The 16610-nt window shown below is 48.0% G+C and overlaps 4 protein-coding genes across 4 annotated transcripts in view; 3 read left to right on the plus strand and 1 right to left on the minus strand.

Annotated features, from left to right (window-relative positions):
* Nucleotides 1–11: 11 nt before the first annotated feature.
* Nucleotides 12–6640, plus strand: UFD1 (ubiquitin recognition factor in ER associated degradation 1). The gene is made up of 12 exons (XM_064675320.1): nt 12–192; nt 290–422; nt 1143–1175; nt 2008–2129; nt 2458–2588; nt 2986–3058; nt 3569–3637; nt 4130–4195; nt 4483–4530; nt 4898–4986; nt 5360–5441; nt 5851–6640. Exons 1-12 carry the CDS (start codon nt 64–66, stop codon nt 5923–5925), a joined length of 1050 nt encoding a protein of 349 aa, XP_064531390.1. The 5' UTR covers nt 12–63; the 3' UTR covers nt 5926–6640.
* Nucleotides 6641–6785: 145 nt separating this feature from the next.
* On the plus strand, nt 6786–7835 carry C18H22orf39 (chromosome 18 C22orf39 homolog). The gene is made up of 3 exons (XM_064675322.1): nt 6786–6874; nt 6959–7126; nt 7657–7835. The coding sequence occupies exons 1-3, from the start codon at nt 6848–6850 to the stop codon at nt 7780–7782; spliced, it is 321 nt and encodes a 106-aa protein (XP_064531392.1). The 5' UTR covers nt 6786–6847; the 3' UTR covers nt 7783–7835.
* A 711-nt stretch (nt 7836–8546) lies between these two features.
* On the minus strand, nt 8547–10513 carry MRPL40 (mitochondrial ribosomal protein L40). The gene is made up of 4 exons (XM_064675321.1): nt 10418–10513; nt 9735–9818; nt 9324–9479; nt 8547–8978 (listed from the first exon to the last, which is right to left on the minus strand). Exons 1-4 carry the CDS (start codon nt 10465–10467, stop codon nt 8669–8671), a joined length of 600 nt encoding a protein of 199 aa, XP_064531391.1. The 5' UTR covers nt 10468–10513; the 3' UTR covers nt 8547–8668.
* A 197-nt stretch (nt 10514–10710) lies between these two features.
* Nucleotides 10711–16610, plus strand: part of LOC135424245 (protein HIRA) — a 32084-nt gene continuing 26184 nt past the window's right edge. Inside the window, exon 1 of the mRNA XM_064675318.1 lies at nt 10711–10846. Within this exon, the coding sequence (XP_064531388.1) occupies nt 10810–10846 (37 nt within the window). The 5' untranslated portion in view covers nt 10711–10809. The remainder of the gene's footprint in view (nt 10847–16610) is intronic.

Genomic DNA, 16610 nt, shown 5'->3' on the forward strand with positions numbered 1-16610 from the left:
CAGAAGAGCCCCGTACGATGCCGCCTCTGAGGTGCGGGATCCCGCCTTCCGCCCTCACAGGCCATGGCGGCGCGGGCGGCGCGGGGCACGCCGGGAGGGGCGGGGCGGGCCCGCACAGGAGGAGGAGCAGCGGCCCCGGCCCGGCCCGACCCGGCGGCCCGAGGGAGCCCCGGCGCCGGCACCGCCGCCATGGTGAGCCCGGGGCACGGCCGCCGCGCTGCGGCAGCGCTCGGGGGGCTGTGGCGCCGATTAACGCGTCCTTCTCTTTGTGTTGTTTTCTCCGCTCTAGTTCTCGTTTAACATGTTCGACCACCCCATCCCCCGCGTGTTCCAGAACCGCTTCTCCACCCAGTACCGCTGCTTCTCGGTGTCCATGCTGGCCGGGCCTAATGACAGGTCAGATGTGGAGAAAGGCGGGAAGAGTATGTGCTTGTTTTATTTTGATTAATAAACCTGTTGGAAGGGTGTTTGTGAATGTTGTCGAGTAACGCAGCTTTTGGCCGAGACTGCGGAGACGTTGAACGGCAGGAGACAGCTGAGCACCCTGGGTGGGGCCCTGAGGAAGGAGGAGGCGTCATCTTCCATTGCCTTACTCTGTAATTAAAAAACTTACCGAGTGAGTCTGGGTTTAGGAACGTTAAAGTAAGAGAGTCTCATTTTTTGAAGTCTCTTGTTATGATCTTGGATCTAGTATAAGCCATGGAAGTTTGTGACTAAGAGCTTTCTCCCTCCACCCCGTTTCTGTACCTCGCTTAGGTTGAACAAAGAATAATAAATTGGCTAACTTCATTTTCAAGCTGTCAGATCAATGCTGTGTTGTTTTGAGTTGGTGTCATTAAAGAGCACCTGTGAGCCCAAACAAGTAAAATTAGCTTTAGAAAATATTTGTCTTCGCGCTGGGTATTGTAAACCCTTGTGTCCTCTCTTTTTTTCTTTTCTGATTAAATTCTGAATTACCATTAGCAAGTACATTTATCATGACTGTTTCTGCTGCAATCTCTGGCTAAAAATGAATTTGCAGGAGATTTTAGAATCTCCTTTCTCTTTAGAGGAGACTAGAGAAAGGAATGGTGAAGTGGTATGTTATGTACTCTTGTACAGATGTGCTTTGTCTAATCTCCCATTTCTGTTCACCCCTGCAGTAATTATGCCACCGTCGGCTTTGGATCAACTCAGTAAGTGAATATTTTATTCTGGAACAGTAACATTTGAAATATGAGCAAACGTGTAGGCAAATGCCACAGTGTTTTAGCTATCTCTTGAAGTCTGACTTAAACAGAGAATAGACCAATTAGTTAAAAAATGTATTCTGAAGGTGTTTTTCCTGTCAGAATTAATGGGGCTTGTCTGTCTTCAAGTACAGACATCTGAAGTGTTGGGCTACCTGAGATGTGAATCAATATTTGTTAACTATTAATAGTGCACTCAGAATAATGGTTACAATTAATCTTGTAAATTCTTAATTTCAGCCACGTTGTCCTGGATAATGTTGTCTGCAGCAAAATTTATTTTAAAAACAAAATAAGTGAGAATTAACTTTGAATTGGGGAAAAGATAACCAAATCAACAACATAAAGGGTCTTTTTTAGCCTTTTTAACTAAGGGGGTTTTTTTCCCTCTTGGAGTTTTAGTCTTAATAGAATTTCTTTGAGAAATTACTTTAGTCATTCAATTTTAAAATGGGCAGGACCTGTTAGAAGTCATTCAGTAGATGCTGAGCAATAATAGCACAAGGACATAACAGTAATAGATTCCTCTCATTCCTGCTGCCTGCTCATGTCTGAGCTTGGGGAAAGGCTGGGGGAGGATTTAAAGCTCCAGCTGTGATGCCACCACAGTATTTGGGTATCTGCTTTCTCTCCTGGATTTGTGGTTTGGAGCAGTTGGGATAATGGTGGGAGGGGAATCCTCTCCTGCAGTGTGGCCCGTTCTCTTGGTGATGTTTGCAAGCTTCAGCAATGTGCTGGTGGCTTTTGACCAGCAGAGTTTTGCTCCCCTGTCTCGCAGGCCGCCTGAACATCACGTACCCCATGCTGTTCAAGCTGACCAACAAGAACTCGGACCGCATGACGCACTGCGGCGTGCTCGAGTTCGTGGCTGACGAGGGCATTTGTTACCTGCCACACTGGGTGAGCTGCTCCTGCTGCACTGGCACAGCCTCAGCAGCAGCATTCACAACTTGCCAGTTTAACAGTAAAGAAGTGCAGTGTTTCCTGAATGTGTCATGTTCCAACAGCTTTCGGTCCCAGCTCAGGCTTCCCTCCTCGAGGGGTTAACTAAGCAAAGCAGCCTGTGTTTAAGGTGCACCTGGCTGTTATTCCTGAAGTGAAACCGGGGTAAACAGGTGCATGTCAAGGAAGATGGTGGCCCCAGCAAAACTAGATATGCACAAAGAAAGAGATTTGAAAACATCAGACATACTGACAGTGGTTTGTATCTTTGTTTCCATTCTTGCAGATGATGCAGAACTTGCTGCTGGAAGAAGGAGGCCTGGTGCAAGTGGAGAGTGTTAATCTGCAGGTTGCTACTTACTCAAAATTTCAGCCACAGAGTCCAGATTTTCTTGACATCACCAATCCCAAAGCTGTGTATCCTTCCTATTCGATGATGGAAAAAGATTTTTCTCCCAAACTGGAACAATCAGGCAGAGCTACCTTTCCAGGTGGAGCTCATACTCTTCTGTTAGTAGGTGACTACTGCTGCTCCTTCTGAAAACAAAAGGGATGGAGAGCTGTTGTACAGAGATGTGGCCAGGTGCTGGCACAAAGTGTGGCCTGGAGTGAAGCAGCAGGAATCTTGGCTTAAAAGTCCAATGAATTTTGAGTGTCCCTTTGAAGAACTTGTACACCCTAATGTTTACTAAAAGGCTACCTCTGGTGTGCTGATGATTTTTAAATGTTTGAGGATCAGAGGTCTATAATACAGTAACTTTAAAGCTTTGATGTTGCCTTGAATACAAGTCTTTCATCTTAACGTGCTCTGAAGATTAGAAAATGCATTGAGAAACTTTGCCTGTCTGACGACTGGGGATGTTATTGCCATCAACTACAATGAAAAGGTACAGTAGAGGGTTGAGGGTTGTGGACTAAGTTCAGCTGTTGGATGTTGGTGCTAAAACAGTCAACCCAGAGCTGTGCAGTGTTGTTGAGAAGTAATTCCAAATGGGAGATTTCGCAGTGGGTTTTCTGTTGGAGGGGAAAAGGGGTCATTTAAGCCTTTCCCTGAACTGCTGTTTAAACTTTCTTTTGACTCACAAGAAAATAAACCTTTGCACTGTTAAAGTTTTTACAAGCCAAGGGACAGAATTTATCCTAATTTGTTTTCAAAAGTGCAGATTAAAGTACAGTGAGAGTGCACCCAGGTACAATAATAGGTAGGTTCTCTTGGTTCTGAGTTAAAAACCTTTGCTCTTAAGTTCTGTAGAGACCCTGCAGTATTCAGTCCTCAACCTAGAACACTTACTGCAGTTTTCTTGAAGCTGTTTGAAGGGAAGGGCTTATATGTGCTTTCTTGTACATAAAGTTGAGCTTTTTCCTGTGCAGGGCTAAAATACCCATTCCTGTTTCAGATCTACGAGCTGCGGGTGATGGAGACCAAACCGGACAAGGCCGTGTCCATCATCGAGTGTGACATGAATGTAAGTGACAGCTGTGGGGAAGGTCTGCCCTGCCTGTGTCCTCCTGGGGAGGGATAGTGCTGTACCTCCAGCACCTCTGTGCTGCAAAACAGGTGCAAGCAGATGGGTGGGGATGGTGACTCATTTGAGAGGACTCCACGTGCCTTTGTAACCTTATCCGGGGTCTAGAGTGGCACTTCATGTACCATCAGGTGACTAGTGCCTCGAATTTAATGGTTAGCTTCAATGTGTTTTATCTGGGTTTTATTTAACAGCCTTGTCTTGACTCAGACTCCAGTGATACTGTGGTGCTGCTTTACTGCTCTGTTTCAATTACGTGCTAAGGCTCATTCCTGGGAGGCTTAGTTAAAACGTTCAACAAACAAACCTCAGCTCTTTCTAGATCAAATGTAGTCATGATAGTTTGTGGAGTTTGGAGGAATAGTAGTATAAAGCTTATGATTAAAAGAAAAATATTAACCGCATTTATTTTCATGCTTTTTGTGTGAATAGGTGGATTTTGATGCTCCTTTGGGGTACAAAGAACCAGAAAGAAGTGCACAACACGAAGAGAGCACAGTAGGTTACGCTTCTGTTCTTCCAAAATGTATTCCAAAAGTCAGCATTGCTTGTGGGATAGCAGTGAGCCCCAACATAATTTTTTTTTCCTGAAACAAGTTCTTAAGGTTAAAATTGACTTACCAGGAGCTTTTGCATGTGTTACTTAGGAGATGGTTGTTTACCAACTGTTGGTTTTGGAAAGGGATTGTTCTGAAGTTTTGTTTGGTCAGAAGTGTGTGGGACTGTTTCCACATGTTGTGTGTGTACAATGAGCACAATGAACTCTGTTGTTTTCTCCCTCCCAGGATGTGGAAGCAGACCATAGTGGATATGTGAGTGACATAGGATTTCGTGTAAGTCCCCTATTTCTGCTGGTTTCTGAATGTTGTAGAATGGCTAGGGAAAGTTGTTTCAAACAACTGCAGAGTACTAATATCTGTCCTGAGATAACTGTCATATAACTAGTGAGTACCTGCAAGTGTTTTATGGTGATTGCAACCAGGAACTGGATGACTTGCTGTCTGTAAAGGGCAGGCTGTAAATGGGAGACCGAAACATACCCCTGCACCCAGGGCCCATCAGCTTATATGCACCAAAAAGAAACATGCTGAATCAAATAACTAAATAAAAATGACTGTGAGATTGCACAGAATATAGTGTCCCTGTGCACTGAACTTTCAAATACGAGCAGTTAAATGAAAACTCATTATGTATCCACAGGCATTCTCCGGTTCTGGGAACAGACTGGATGGCAAGAAGAAAGGTGTGGAGCCTAGTCCCTCACCAATTAAACCAGGAGACATCCGAAGGTATGTTTCATTCACTTGTCAGCAAGTGAAGAATCAGAGTAGAGTTTTAGGGGTTTTTTCCTGCTCTTGCAATATAAACAAACTAATTTCATCATAAACTTGCCTTTAGAAAATAAATGGTCTTATCCACAGGCCCCAAGGAAACATGGCCCTGGCCAAGCTTCCACAGCAACTCCAGTATTTGGTTATTTACCTCATGCAATGTATGAACCTTCAGAAAATAATTCAGTGGTTTAACTCTGGAATTATTTAGTAATGGAAATATGCAGTGAGTGTTGGTACAACACTGACAGACATGGAACAGGTCTCGCTGTGTTCAGTTCCGTGGTAGGTATAAAACTTCTTTCATAATATTTTTATGTTTCTTTTCCAGAGGAATTCCCAACTATGACTTCAAGATTGGTAGAATCACATTCATTAGAAACTCACGTCCGCTGGTAAAGAAAGTCGAAGAGGTAAATAAAGTTGAGTGCTCCTAGTCTTGCACAGAATTAGAACATTAGAACTATGGCCCAAGTTTGTGGTTCCTCTCCCCATAGTTGATTTTCGCAGCATTCTTCTGTTAAAAAGTGGTAGCAGTTAACTGGTGTGAGTTATGTGAAAGCAACCTCTGGTGTCCTTGTTACTGATGTAAAAAGGTGGGCCTGGTGTGTAATGAGCCAGTGCACCTTCATTTCAGGTGGCTGCAAGGCCGCCGAAGTACTCCTATTTTCAGGAAGAAAGTGTTAATGTCTAGATTAAGGATGGGAAATGTCTGCAGTCAGTGGCTGCTCTGATGGAATGTTCTTGCCAATGATGGTTCAGCTTTCATCACACACAAGCACTGAGCAAAGAGGTAACAACCTTTTTTCCCTCTTTCTCCAGGATGAATCTGGAAGCCGGTTTATTGCCTTTTCAGGAGAAGGCCAGTCCCTGCGCAAAAAGGGAAGGAAGCCCTAGGCTGTGGTACCTTCAGTTAGTTAGGAGGAAAATAAAGTAACAGTTGCAGCATATTGGATCTTAGTTATTGCAGTTGAGAGGAGAGATCGTTTTGCAACATAGGAACCCTCTTTCTGGTTTTGGTTTCATGTTTAAAACCGGAGCTGTCAGACTGTCTTAATTTTCAGTTGAAAATTGAGTCCTGGGAATTTGGAAGGAGCTTTTTGTATGTGTTGTAAAGAGGTGAATGTAGATCTCTGATCAACCTGAGAAGTAAAACTAACAAGCTCTACTTTACTAAAGATCCAGTTCTTAGACTACATCCTCCTCTCCTATCCTGAGTGATGATGGTCTCATGTCACTCTTTGCTTGGTATTTTCCTCCCTCTGTATATCATTTTGCCACAATTTCAGGTAAGCTTTTTTGGTGTGGTGCAGGTGAAGGCTGACACTTTGGTGTTTAGGACTTTTGTGCAGGGAGTCTCCTTGAGCTTTAGCTTCAGGTGTTGGGTTCTCAACCATTTTAAGCAAACCCCCTGTAAGTGCTTTTTATATTTATAATTATTAACATGCCTTTTAATAGTTCAGATACTATTACGTAGCAATCTAATGGCAGGTGTAGGGAGAGGCAAGACCCAGCTGCGCTGCCCTGCTTTGGAACGGCCGTGTGGGTGTCACCCGAGGGTACGCGGGGGCAACCTCTTCGCTGTGCTGAAAGTAAAGGACCCTGGTAACCAGCCGCGTCCCTGTGTGGTGATTTCGGACAGACCCAAGCGGGGCCTCCTTCCCGCCGCGTCCCGGCTCGCTGTGAGGGGACGCTGCTCACGCGCCGCCCGCCGGCAGCCATTGGCTCGCCGGCCTGGGGCCGCTTTGTGCCGCCCCTCGCCATTGGCCGCGCCCTCGCGTGTCGCCGTAAGCGCGGCGGCCATTGGCGGAGGCGCGGCATGGCGGACGCGGGCGGCTCGTGGCGGGTGAGGGGGCGCGGGGCCGGGTGAGGGGGCGCGGGGCTCGGCGGGGCTCGGCTCCGCTCAGCCCGGCCCCGTGTCCGCCCGCAGCCGCCGCGCCCGTGCGAGGACTACTGGGGGGAGTGGAAGCACTGCCGCGGGCTGCGCCACGCCTTCCACCACTACTACGCGCACGGGGAGCTGCCGGCCTGCGGGCGCTGGCGGGAGGACTACGAGGCCTGCCGGGCCTGGGAGCGGCACCGCGCCGCCGCCGCGCAGGTACCGCCCGGGGCTGCTGCGGCTGCGGGGAGGGCTTGGGAAAGCGGGGGGGTAGGATTGTCTTGACATCCGCTTAAAGATCCAGGGAGCATTTTCAGTGTTCTGCTGCAAAGCCCTTGATTTCAGGTACTGTGACATTCCCTTCCTGATAGGAAAAGGTGCGACGCTACAGGCAAAACGTATACCTGCGGTGTCCAGAAATGCCTCTGGCTACAGCCCCACAGACGCTGGAGGACTCGGGCCCTGCAGCAAAGGCTACAGCCTAACTCGTCCCTGCAGCCAGGCAGGAAAGCCCTTGGCAGGGAGGGTTGCACAGAACTGGCAGTTCTCTTCGTAATGCAGGAGTCACAGGCAAAATATGACTTAGTTAAAAACCTGTATCCTGGCTTACTTAGATAGCATTTGGCACTTCTGTTTAAGCATGACAAATTTCTTTTTCTTCTTTTATCTCAGATAGTCACAACAGGAAATGGGCTCTGTAGGACTGGAATATCCAACACTATCATGGTAATATTTTTCCTCTGTTTCAGGAAGCTTTGTGCAAGAGTGAAAGAGCTCGAGTGATGGAAAGCCAGAAGTATGCTCCCGTGTGGACACTCAGGAAGAGCCCCCCACCAGACTGGTATCTACCCCTTGACCAGGACAAACCAAATTAGGAGGATTGTTTGCTGTATTTGGTCAGTAACTTAATACACAATTCAGAACTGTGCTGCCTTTTTTTTCTTCCATGTCATCTTGAAGTTATACAACTGTAGCTCTGCCCTGCAATACTTGAGCACTCTTTCAAAAGTACTGAGAGTTTATTTAAACGCTGAGTATTTTTTAAAGGGAGAGTTGAGGTGCTTAATTTGTCTCCGGTCTTGTATTGCTATCTTACACTTTAGGATTCTGTCTCAGCAACTCAGCAGGCAACTCCCAAATTAATGCACACATGATCCAGCTCCTCTTGCTAGATCAGGGCCTCCTCCCCTACCAGCTGGTGGTGTGCACTTTTGGAACAAGGTACCAACCCCAGGCCTGCAAATGGGAAAAAAAACAAGCTGGGAATCCTCCCTCCAGTTCAGGACAATCCCAACCACTGGCATTTAAAAGGCATTTCCCAGAACAGGATTGTTGTGGGTTAAGAGCTTCTCACCTGATGGGGAGGTGCTGCAGATCCTGAAACTGCCCCTTTGTGGAACTACTCTTGAATGATGGTGTGTGTTGTGGTAGTATTCAAAACTACTACAAAAATAAAGGTTTAAACAAATGTAGAGAGAGACCTGGTTTGGTTTAGGGCAAACCCATGGAAACTTGGTTACACGAGTTATGTGGCAATATAATAAAATAAAAAAACTGGCTTTGTCGCTGGGTAAGGTTGTGTAGCTTGGCTGGGTGTCTTACTACCTGGATAATTCCTAAAAACATCCAAACACACAGATACTTCACTAATGTTTTATTTACAGTCACACAGCTGCAGCGTTGTAACCTGCAGGAGGAATTGTGTGTTCTTTCTCCCTTCAGTTGCTGAGCAGCTCCTGGGGGTGCCCACGCCCTCCTCCCTCACTGTGTGTACACCTTGGTGATATCAACGCACTTTCCCTCGGGTGGGTCATAGCCAGGAAGGGGGGGGGTGTGGGTGGGTCCCTCCCTCTGGAAGGGGAACAGCCCCTCATCCCGTCGGATGGCTGCCTGGTACAGCTCCTCGGATTCCAGGCGCAGTTCCTTTAGTGCCTCTTGCTGAGATTCCACAAGGCGCTGAATTCCTTTCTTTTCTGCCTCATCTTGCTTCTGCTTAAACAAACACCACTTCTTCAGAAGTAAAACTCTTCTTTCAGTCTCTTCAGGAGCCAGAGCGGGAAGGCTTCGCACCCTGGCAAAGAGTGGGGTAACATTGTGAGAGACAAACAGCCTGACTTCAAAGACCAAATCAAAAAAATCAAACCACTAAAACAACAACAACAACAGAACCACCAAACCCAGAGAATACATTTAGTTTACTAATAATTTAGTCTGTCTGCAAGGACACCCCAGTCATTCTAACAGGAAATTCATGTTACTGTTTTTTCATTACTTTTAGCAAGAACAAATAAAATTTCCTTTTCACATTTTTGTCCTTATGGAAGTGGATAAGGTTTTGTACCAAGGCTGGTTGCAGTTATGCAGAGAAAGAAATTCACTGCAAATGTAGGCACATGGTAAAACCAGAGCCACTGACCTGTTGCTGTCTGAGTACTTGAGTGGGGTTATAAAATCCTCAATGGGAATCAGTTCTGGGGCAGCTTTTTCCAACTTCTTAAGCTTCTTTTTCATACGATCCTTCTGTGCTTGCTCTCTCTTCACATCCACTTTCTTCTTCTTCTTTGGTTGTGCTCTACAAGGGAAATAGAAAATAAAAAAAGTATTTTGTCCTTTGATTCAACACCAGCAACTTTCACTTTAGTTTTCCAAAGACTGTTCCTTCCCATTGCTTAATTTAGTCCCTAATAGAAGTTCCAGCCATCAACTTTATTCAAGTAGTAGAATTTCCACTTAAACATGCACAGGTAAAGGTTAATTTGGACTTGAGAAGATTTGTGTTCCCCTGCTTGAGAACACCGCTCTGTAACTCCAAGGCAGCTGCACTCACCTCACGGGGAGGGATGTCCTGAGGGTCAGCACAGAGCTCTGCCAGTGACTCCCTCGGAGCGGGCCCCTCTGGGGCAGCCACGAGCTGCAGGAGGAACAGGAACATAAAGTGTGAGGAGAAACCGACTCTGGTGGCACAAGAGCTACTTGTTAGTCAGGAGTGAGTGATGAGTTTTGAACCATCTCAACTCAGGGCAGGATCCAGCGTTTGCCCAGAGATGACCTCGAACTCTCCAGCGAGGTCACTGAACCCAAACCCAGGCTGGTCGGTGTTGTGCGCCCATAGGATACCGAGGACCAAAACACAGACTTTAGGTAGGTTACAGTAACTTTAAGCTCTGACAATGGCTCGTTTAAGGTGTTGGTCTGGGAAAGACAAAAGCACCGCCGTTCGGATTAGGAGACGTTACTCAGATCTCGGCAGTGTTATGGGAGTGCGAACCAGGTGCCCGCGCACCGGCTCCTCCTGGTGCGGGAGTCCGGGGCAGGCCCGGCCCGCCGAGGGACTCCGGGCGGGGAGCAGCCCCGAGGCGCGGCCGGAGCGGACTCGGCAGGCACGGGGCACTGCCTGGGCTCCCTCCCCGCGGCCCCGGGGGCGGTACCGGGTCCCCCGGGGGCGGTGCCGGGTCCCCCCGGGGGCGGTGCCGGGTCCCCCCGGGGCGGTACCGGGTCCCCCCGCCGTACCTGGCCTGGGCCCCACGCAGCCCTCGCGCCGCCGCCGCCACCGCCCACATGGCCCCGCGGTGCTCCCGCGGCCCCTCCGCCCGCGCCCCGGTCCCGCGCCCGCCGTTCCGGCGCACGAAGGTTCCGCGCGCCGCCCCGCCCCGCCGTTGCCGCCCGGCAGGGGGCGGGCTGTGCGAGGCGCGCGGAACGCCGCGCTCGGGGGCGCTGTTTCCCGCCGGGCCGCTGAGGCGGGGGCCGGTTCCGGCCGTGCCGGATCGCCGGCGGGCCCGGCCGGAGCGGGCTGTGCGCGCCCTCCGCCCGCCGGCCGCGAGCGCCGCGGGCCGCGCCGCCAGCCCGGGCCGCCAGCCCGGGGGCCCGAGGGCGGGGGCCGGCGGGGGCCCCCGGCGGGAACAATGAAGCTGCTGAAGCCGACCTGGGTCAACCACAATGGTGAGGCCGGGCAGGTGCGGCGGGGAGCGGGGCCGCGGCGCTCGCGGGGTCCCGGGCCGGGCCTCGGGCCGCCCCCTGGCCGGGCCCGGAGCCCCGGCGGGCCCGGAGCGGCCGCAACAAGTGCCGGTGTGTCCCGGAGCGGGGCCGGGGCTCTGGGGCGGGGCGGAGGGGCCGTGCCGGGGCAGCCCCCGGGCCCGTCCCGCCGCGCACGGCGTGTGCGCGGGGCGCAGCCCGGCCAGCGGCGCCCGGGCCGGGCGGGGACGGCTGCGGGGCTCGGGGGAGCGGGAGCCGCTCCCGCCGCCCGGGCAGCTCCGTACCTGAGGCAGCGCAGAAGGTGTTCGAGTGCAGGGCGGTCGGCGCTGTCGGTGCCCCGCGGGGTGAGCGGTGTCCGGAGCACGGCACTGACCGCGCTGCTCTCGCTGCCGAAGGTTCACTGTCGGAGTCCCCACATGCACTGAGCTGTCAGTCTCCGTGGGCGAAAAGGTTTCTCCCAGCAGTACTTTCAAAACAACTCCCTGAATTTCTATACTCTCCTGTCTGCCAGTCCTCTGGGGGTTTTGTAGAGATCTGTGAGCTCAAACGCTTTCAGAGTGAAGTGTTGGTATTGACAGAAGGCTCTGTGCTTCCCTGGTGTGGCAAACACGGGGTAGCATCAGTGTTATGTACTTACACTGCTTAGGATGAGTTTCCAGGTTAATACCTGTACTGCTCCTGGGGAGGCAGTGAGAAGAAATCTAACGTGAAGAGCTCACTTGAGTTTGTGCAAGTTTTGTCCTCAGAGCCTGGATACAGCCTCATTTCCACTGCAAACTGTGTACCCTGGTAATGTCTAAATGTCATTAGATGGACTCACGTAGTTGATTGGGATCTAGAATAAGACTAAGGTGGAGACCAGCTTATTCAAGCTGGAAAAGCATGCTTTGAGTTAAAAACCACGGACACAACTTTGCAGCTGCTTTTCTGCACGTGGTGCTGTGTTTGTGTCCGTGCTGCTGGTTTTGTAACAGTCACTCAAGCCTCGAGTTGCTGCTCACCTGCATCTTTACTTGGCCTTCTCTCCAGGGACTGTGTAGGCAGCAGATGGACCCAGCCTTGTAACCAAAGGTTGTAGTGAAAAATTGTGGAAATACTTTATTTGAGTTGTTTTTTACATTTCTGCTTGGTTAATCTAAACAAATGTAGCATTTACATCTTAATCTCTGGCTGCCCGTGGGCAGAATGTCCTGTGCCTCTGTTTATCTTCAGTGGGAGCACACTTAGGAGCAGCTGAATAAAAACTTTCAGCCTAAATCTAATCTAAGAGATTAGATCTGTGACTTCTTTCCTTATTTCTTTGAAGGGTGCACCTTTTGATATGGGCATGTCTTTGAAATCTGTAGCAATTTAGAACACATCCAGCCATTGCAGAAAACAGGCTTCAGCCAAGTGATTTGCAGCAGGGGCTCCTTTGGAGAGCTCTGGGATCCTCTGCCTGGTGGATGATGCACCACGCAGGGCCTCGATAGTCCCACATTTTATTCCCATGTCTGCTGCTGACCTGCTGGGATGAGTTTGGCCGAGTCACTTTGTCATAGTTTCACCTCCTGCAGAAGAGACATTCGGCAGCAGCTCCATCTGTGAAGTGCTGTCAGTGGTGGCAGGGGTGCAGGACTGTGTGACATTCCCACACTGCTGTCCTTGGGGTGGGGAGTGCAGGATAAAACCGGGGAGTTCAGTCAGCCCCTTTAACACCCCAGGGTTCCAGATCCTCCAGGCATCCTGCATGCAGGGAGTGTCTGTCACTCCTCTTGGGCCTCCCCTTGGCTCTGGAACGTCTCCAGAGCAGGGTCAGGAGAGTTTTCTCTGTGTGTGCTGGAGACTGATCATTTCTGTTCCCTCGATCCCTGCACAGGCACACAGGGCTGTTCACTGCTGTTGGAGCAAGGCTGACTCTTCCACACTCCAGACCCAGCTGCCATCATTCCAGCCTTGCCCTCTCCTCACTCACTTTGGGATTTTTCCTTTCCTGACTGGACTGGAATGAGTGTGATGATGCTCATGGGCACACACTCCACAGGCACTGGAAGGCAGTGTTGGAGCTGGCACATTCAGCACACCTGGGAATAGTGGGCCATGTATTTATGGTAAAAACACATTTGGGCTCTGCAGGTTTTTGTCTTAGGGTTCTTAATGTCATTTATCTGAATACTTATTGGAAATATTTCTTCTTCAGATGCATCTTCTGTAAGCTTGTCACACCCTTAGTGTGGGTTTATTAGACATTGCATGAAATCTCATTATTGTTGTGTTCTCTTCCATATTTCTTTGGCTTAGAGCAAGGTAGAATATTCAAAGTGCAATCTAATGGGGGGGCAGGAACAGATGACTGTAAGATACAGCTGGTGTGATTTGCTTCCCTCTCCTAGTGTTCCATTCAGTACCTCTCTGAAGAGGAATCCTGTTGTCTGGACATATTCAGCACAGGGGGTTTTGAGAGCCCAGGTGCTTAAAGATGGCTCATGCAGGCAAACACTGCTCCCTGAGGGAAAGGAGGTCCCTTGCCATTCCAAGAAACCCTTGCAAGCCCTAAGGTGTTGTTCATGTATAACAACTTGTAGAAACTGGAGCCTGCTCTTGTTTAAATATAGGCACAGAGTTTATCTCTCCAAGCTGTAATGGTGGAATGTAAATATTTGAATTGATTTGTGAGTCACATTGCATGTTGCATTAGATGGGCTGAAAGCAAATTGAATAGAAACTCATTAATTTTGTGGTAGAAGTTCATTAAAATTGTGCTTATATTTCATTGATTACGAACAAAAATGATGCAATATTCAAAATGGCTTTTATTCTTCTGCTGGTGTATTTTTTAAAAAGATAGGACCTTTTCCTTGGGCTTTAATTATCTTACTTGGAACTTTTTGTTCCAAGCTTGTTTCATTATTGGTATTTCTTTAAGTATGTAATGTATATTTGGTGTCTTTAAACAAATAAGCCCACGGGACATCTGCTCTATCATAAGGTGTTCTGATTTTAATGAACCTGGTTTGCTTCCTCATGCAATGTGCTTCTGGGAGCTTCAATAATTTAAGCTTATTTTCTTTTAGATATTATTGCAAGAGGTCAAAATGTCTTAAAACACACCATGTTAGATTTTAGTGTTGCTGCTTAAGTACCACTTGCATTTTGTTTTGATGCATCATCACTGTTGGGAAAGCCCAGGTGTACTGGATAGATCACTGTGTAGGATCAGTTCCCTGTGGAATAAGATCCCTCCTTGGATCACAGTTGAGCCACGTAGGAAACTTTATTTGTTGTTGAGGGCTTCATTTATTACCCCTGCCTTTCCTGGGTGCAAAGTCCATCCCCTTTTTAAACTTCACATAGAAAATAATGCCCTGTGACCTGACAACTTCCACTGAGGTCTGACTTTTTAGGATTATAATAATTTATGAAAATATCTGGTCAGTGCTCATTTGATTGAACCCCAAATTTAATGCTAGAAAAAAAAATAAAGTGTTATCCTGCTGTGTAAATATATGGGTGGTTTGTGTTTGAACACGTGGTCTTCAATGCCAGTTCAATCCATGGCATAAAAGAGAGGAGACTGCAAGTGTCTCAGGTGACCAGGGCTGTCAGGAGTGTGAGACAGCTCTTGTCCAAGGAACGGCTGAGTGGAGCAGGACTATTGGGCAAGGGCTGGGGACTCTTTGGGAGCTGAGCTGGGGATGTGATGAGCTGGGAGTGGCAGGAAAGGGATGAATATCAAGGGATTTTCAGCCACTGTCCTCCTGTACAAGAATTAAGGGTGTTGAAGTAACAGCTGGTGCAGATACAGGGAGTAGGAGGTTCTTCACAGAATCCATGGATGAGCACTGGATCTCTTTGTGTAGAGACTCTTGATGGTAATTATGGGTCTGAGAAATGGCTGATTGAATTTACAGAAGAAAACTCTGTTGAGGGCCTCTGATTCAAGAAGTCTGAGTTGGAAATTCTTTGGAATTGGAAGATTATCCTAGGAAGAAGCATTGTGTTGTTACCATTGTACAGATCCCTAGGGATGTATCTAGTGCTGGTTTCTGAACACACAGTACTGGGCTTGGTGACATTTTCCCTGGTGTGGCTAATTTTAAGCTTTTATGGTGAATTTGTAGCTAAGTTACCTCTGGCTTTATAAGCAAAATAATATGCTAAATTTCTTCAACCCCATTTGTGAATCTGTGAAAAATCTTTGCCCAGGAGGAGGGCAGGGGTGATGTTACTGCTCCTGTAGGGTTGTGCCCTGAAGATAAAGCAGAAATTGGAAAGGCTGTGAGAATTTTAAACACGTAGTAAAGGAAAGGAAAATTCTATCAGGTCAGTAACGTTTGCAAAGCAGTGGGTGCAAGGACAGTGTTTTGGAATGTGTAGCATATCTGCTTTGCCTGGATAATAATGTTAGATGTTACTGTTCTTTCTGATTTGCTGGGCAAGCTTTCTCTTGGTGTAAATGATACATAAGCAAAACAAACCTGGTTAGTAGAGTAAGAAGGTCTTTGATAAGTGGCTTCCTACTCTCCTCTACACATCCCATGGCAAGTTTCAGAGTATATGAAGTCTTCTTGCCCAAGGCTGTTGATGCAGATTGAAAAGGTCACCCCTTCCACTCGTGAGTTCTGAGAGGCCTGTTTCTGTAAGTGTCAGTGGGTTCAACTGTTTCAAATGATGCACTGATTTAATTTAAGGGAACTTCCACATTTTAGGGAGGGCAAAATAAATGCTTGTTTCTTGCCTGTGCTTCTCTAAATGTTCAGCTTGGCCCTCCACGTTGCATTCTAGTTAATACAGTAAGGGAGAGAATCGGGCACAACAGGCTGAAGAAAAGTCACAGCCGAGTCTCAGCTCATGTTTTGTGAGGTCTAAAGCACTTGGAAGGAATGTAAGTTGAGTGCCCTCTTTCTGTACTTAAGGTCCTTGCTTGGCTGCCTGTAAAAATTTTAAGGGAAATCACATGTCAGAGTTGCAATACAAATCCAAATAAAACAAACCTTAAAACAAGTCAACACAATATAAAAGTTGACATGAAACAAAATGTGTATCCCTCAAAAAGGAAGAAATAGTGGGTATTTGGATGAGGGGTTTATTAGCAGTTTAGTGTCAAGGAATTCAGATGCTACAGTTGGACATAAAACTTACTGCTGGATAGATTCTCCAGGTTTTATCATTTATTCTTACCATCTCGTGAAGATCCGGTGCAGGAGTTGGCACATATGGGAAGTGTATCCAGTGATCTTGGTACCTGCATGCTGGTTCTTTTGGCTTTTTGATAAATTGCCTTATTTTATCCTGGCATGGGTGTGAGCGTGCTTTGCAGAGGCATTCCAGTTGGAAAGGGTTGGGACTGCTGCCAGGAATTATTTGAATGTGGAAATCACACGTGTGTTCTTTCAGACAGTCCTCAGTGGTGGCTCTTTGAGCATCACTGGAAGGCAGGAAGTTTGCTGCTCTTCCTTCTCCTCCTGCAAAGGTTAAAGGAACTGTGAATGTGCAGTGGGGGGGGTGAGCCAGTGGTCGGAGCAGAATAGGCTGAAGGTTGTCTGGTTTCCAAAGCTGTTCCCCCACTGTGTTAGTTACTTGTTACAGTTTACATTTTAATAAAATTGTTAGGTTTCTTTTGAAAGATGTAGCATATGGAGAACCGGAGGGTTTAAGAGTAATATTGAGGTTGCTCTGTCTATATGGAAGCCATAAAATGAAAGCTGATCTTTGGGTAGAAGAGTTTCAGAACAGCAGAACTTAAATTTGA

This window comes from Pseudopipra pipra, chromosome 18, assembly GCF_036250125.1.
Source record: "Pseudopipra pipra isolate bDixPip1 chromosome 18, bDixPip1.hap1, whole genome shotgun sequence".
Lineage (NCBI taxonomy): Eukaryota > Metazoa > Chordata > Aves > Passeriformes > Pipridae > Pseudopipra > Pseudopipra pipra.

Coding starts and splice junctions, on each gene's coding strand:
- UFD1 (XM_064675320.1), top strand. CDS start 64: ATGGCGGCGCGGGCGGCGCGGGGCACGCCGGGAGGGGCGGGGCGGGCC. Junction 3,059..3,568: donor CCATCAACTACAATGAAAAG/GTACAGTAGAGG, acceptor TTCCTGTTTCAG/ATCTACGAGCTGCGGGTGAT. Junction 4,196..4,482: donor CACAACACGAAGAGAGCACA/GTAGGTTACGCT, acceptor TCTCCCTCCCAG/GATGTGGAAGCAGACCATAG.
- C18H22orf39 (XM_064675322.1), top strand. CDS start 6,848: ATGGCGGACGCGGGCGGCTCGTGGCGG. Junction 6,875..6,958: donor ACGCGGGCGGCTCGTGGCGG/GTGAGGGGGCGC, acceptor GTCCGCCCGCAG/CCGCCGCGCCCGTGCGAGGA. Junction 7,127..7,656: donor ACCGCGCCGCCGCCGCGCAG/GTACCGCCCGGG, acceptor CCTCTGTTTCAG/GAAGCTTTGTGCAAGAGTGA.
- MRPL40 (XM_064675321.1), bottom strand. CDS start 10,467: ATGTGGGCGGTGGCGGCGGCGGCGCGAGGGCTGCGTGGGGCCCAGGCC. Junction 9,819..10,417: donor CTGCGTGGGGCCCAGGCCAG/GTACGGCGGGGG, acceptor TTCCTCCTGCAG/CTCGTGGCTGCCCCAGAGGG. Junction 9,480..9,734: donor AGGACATCCCTCCCCGTGAG/GTGAGTGCAGCT, acceptor TTTCCCTTGTAG/AGCACAACCAAAGAAGAAGA.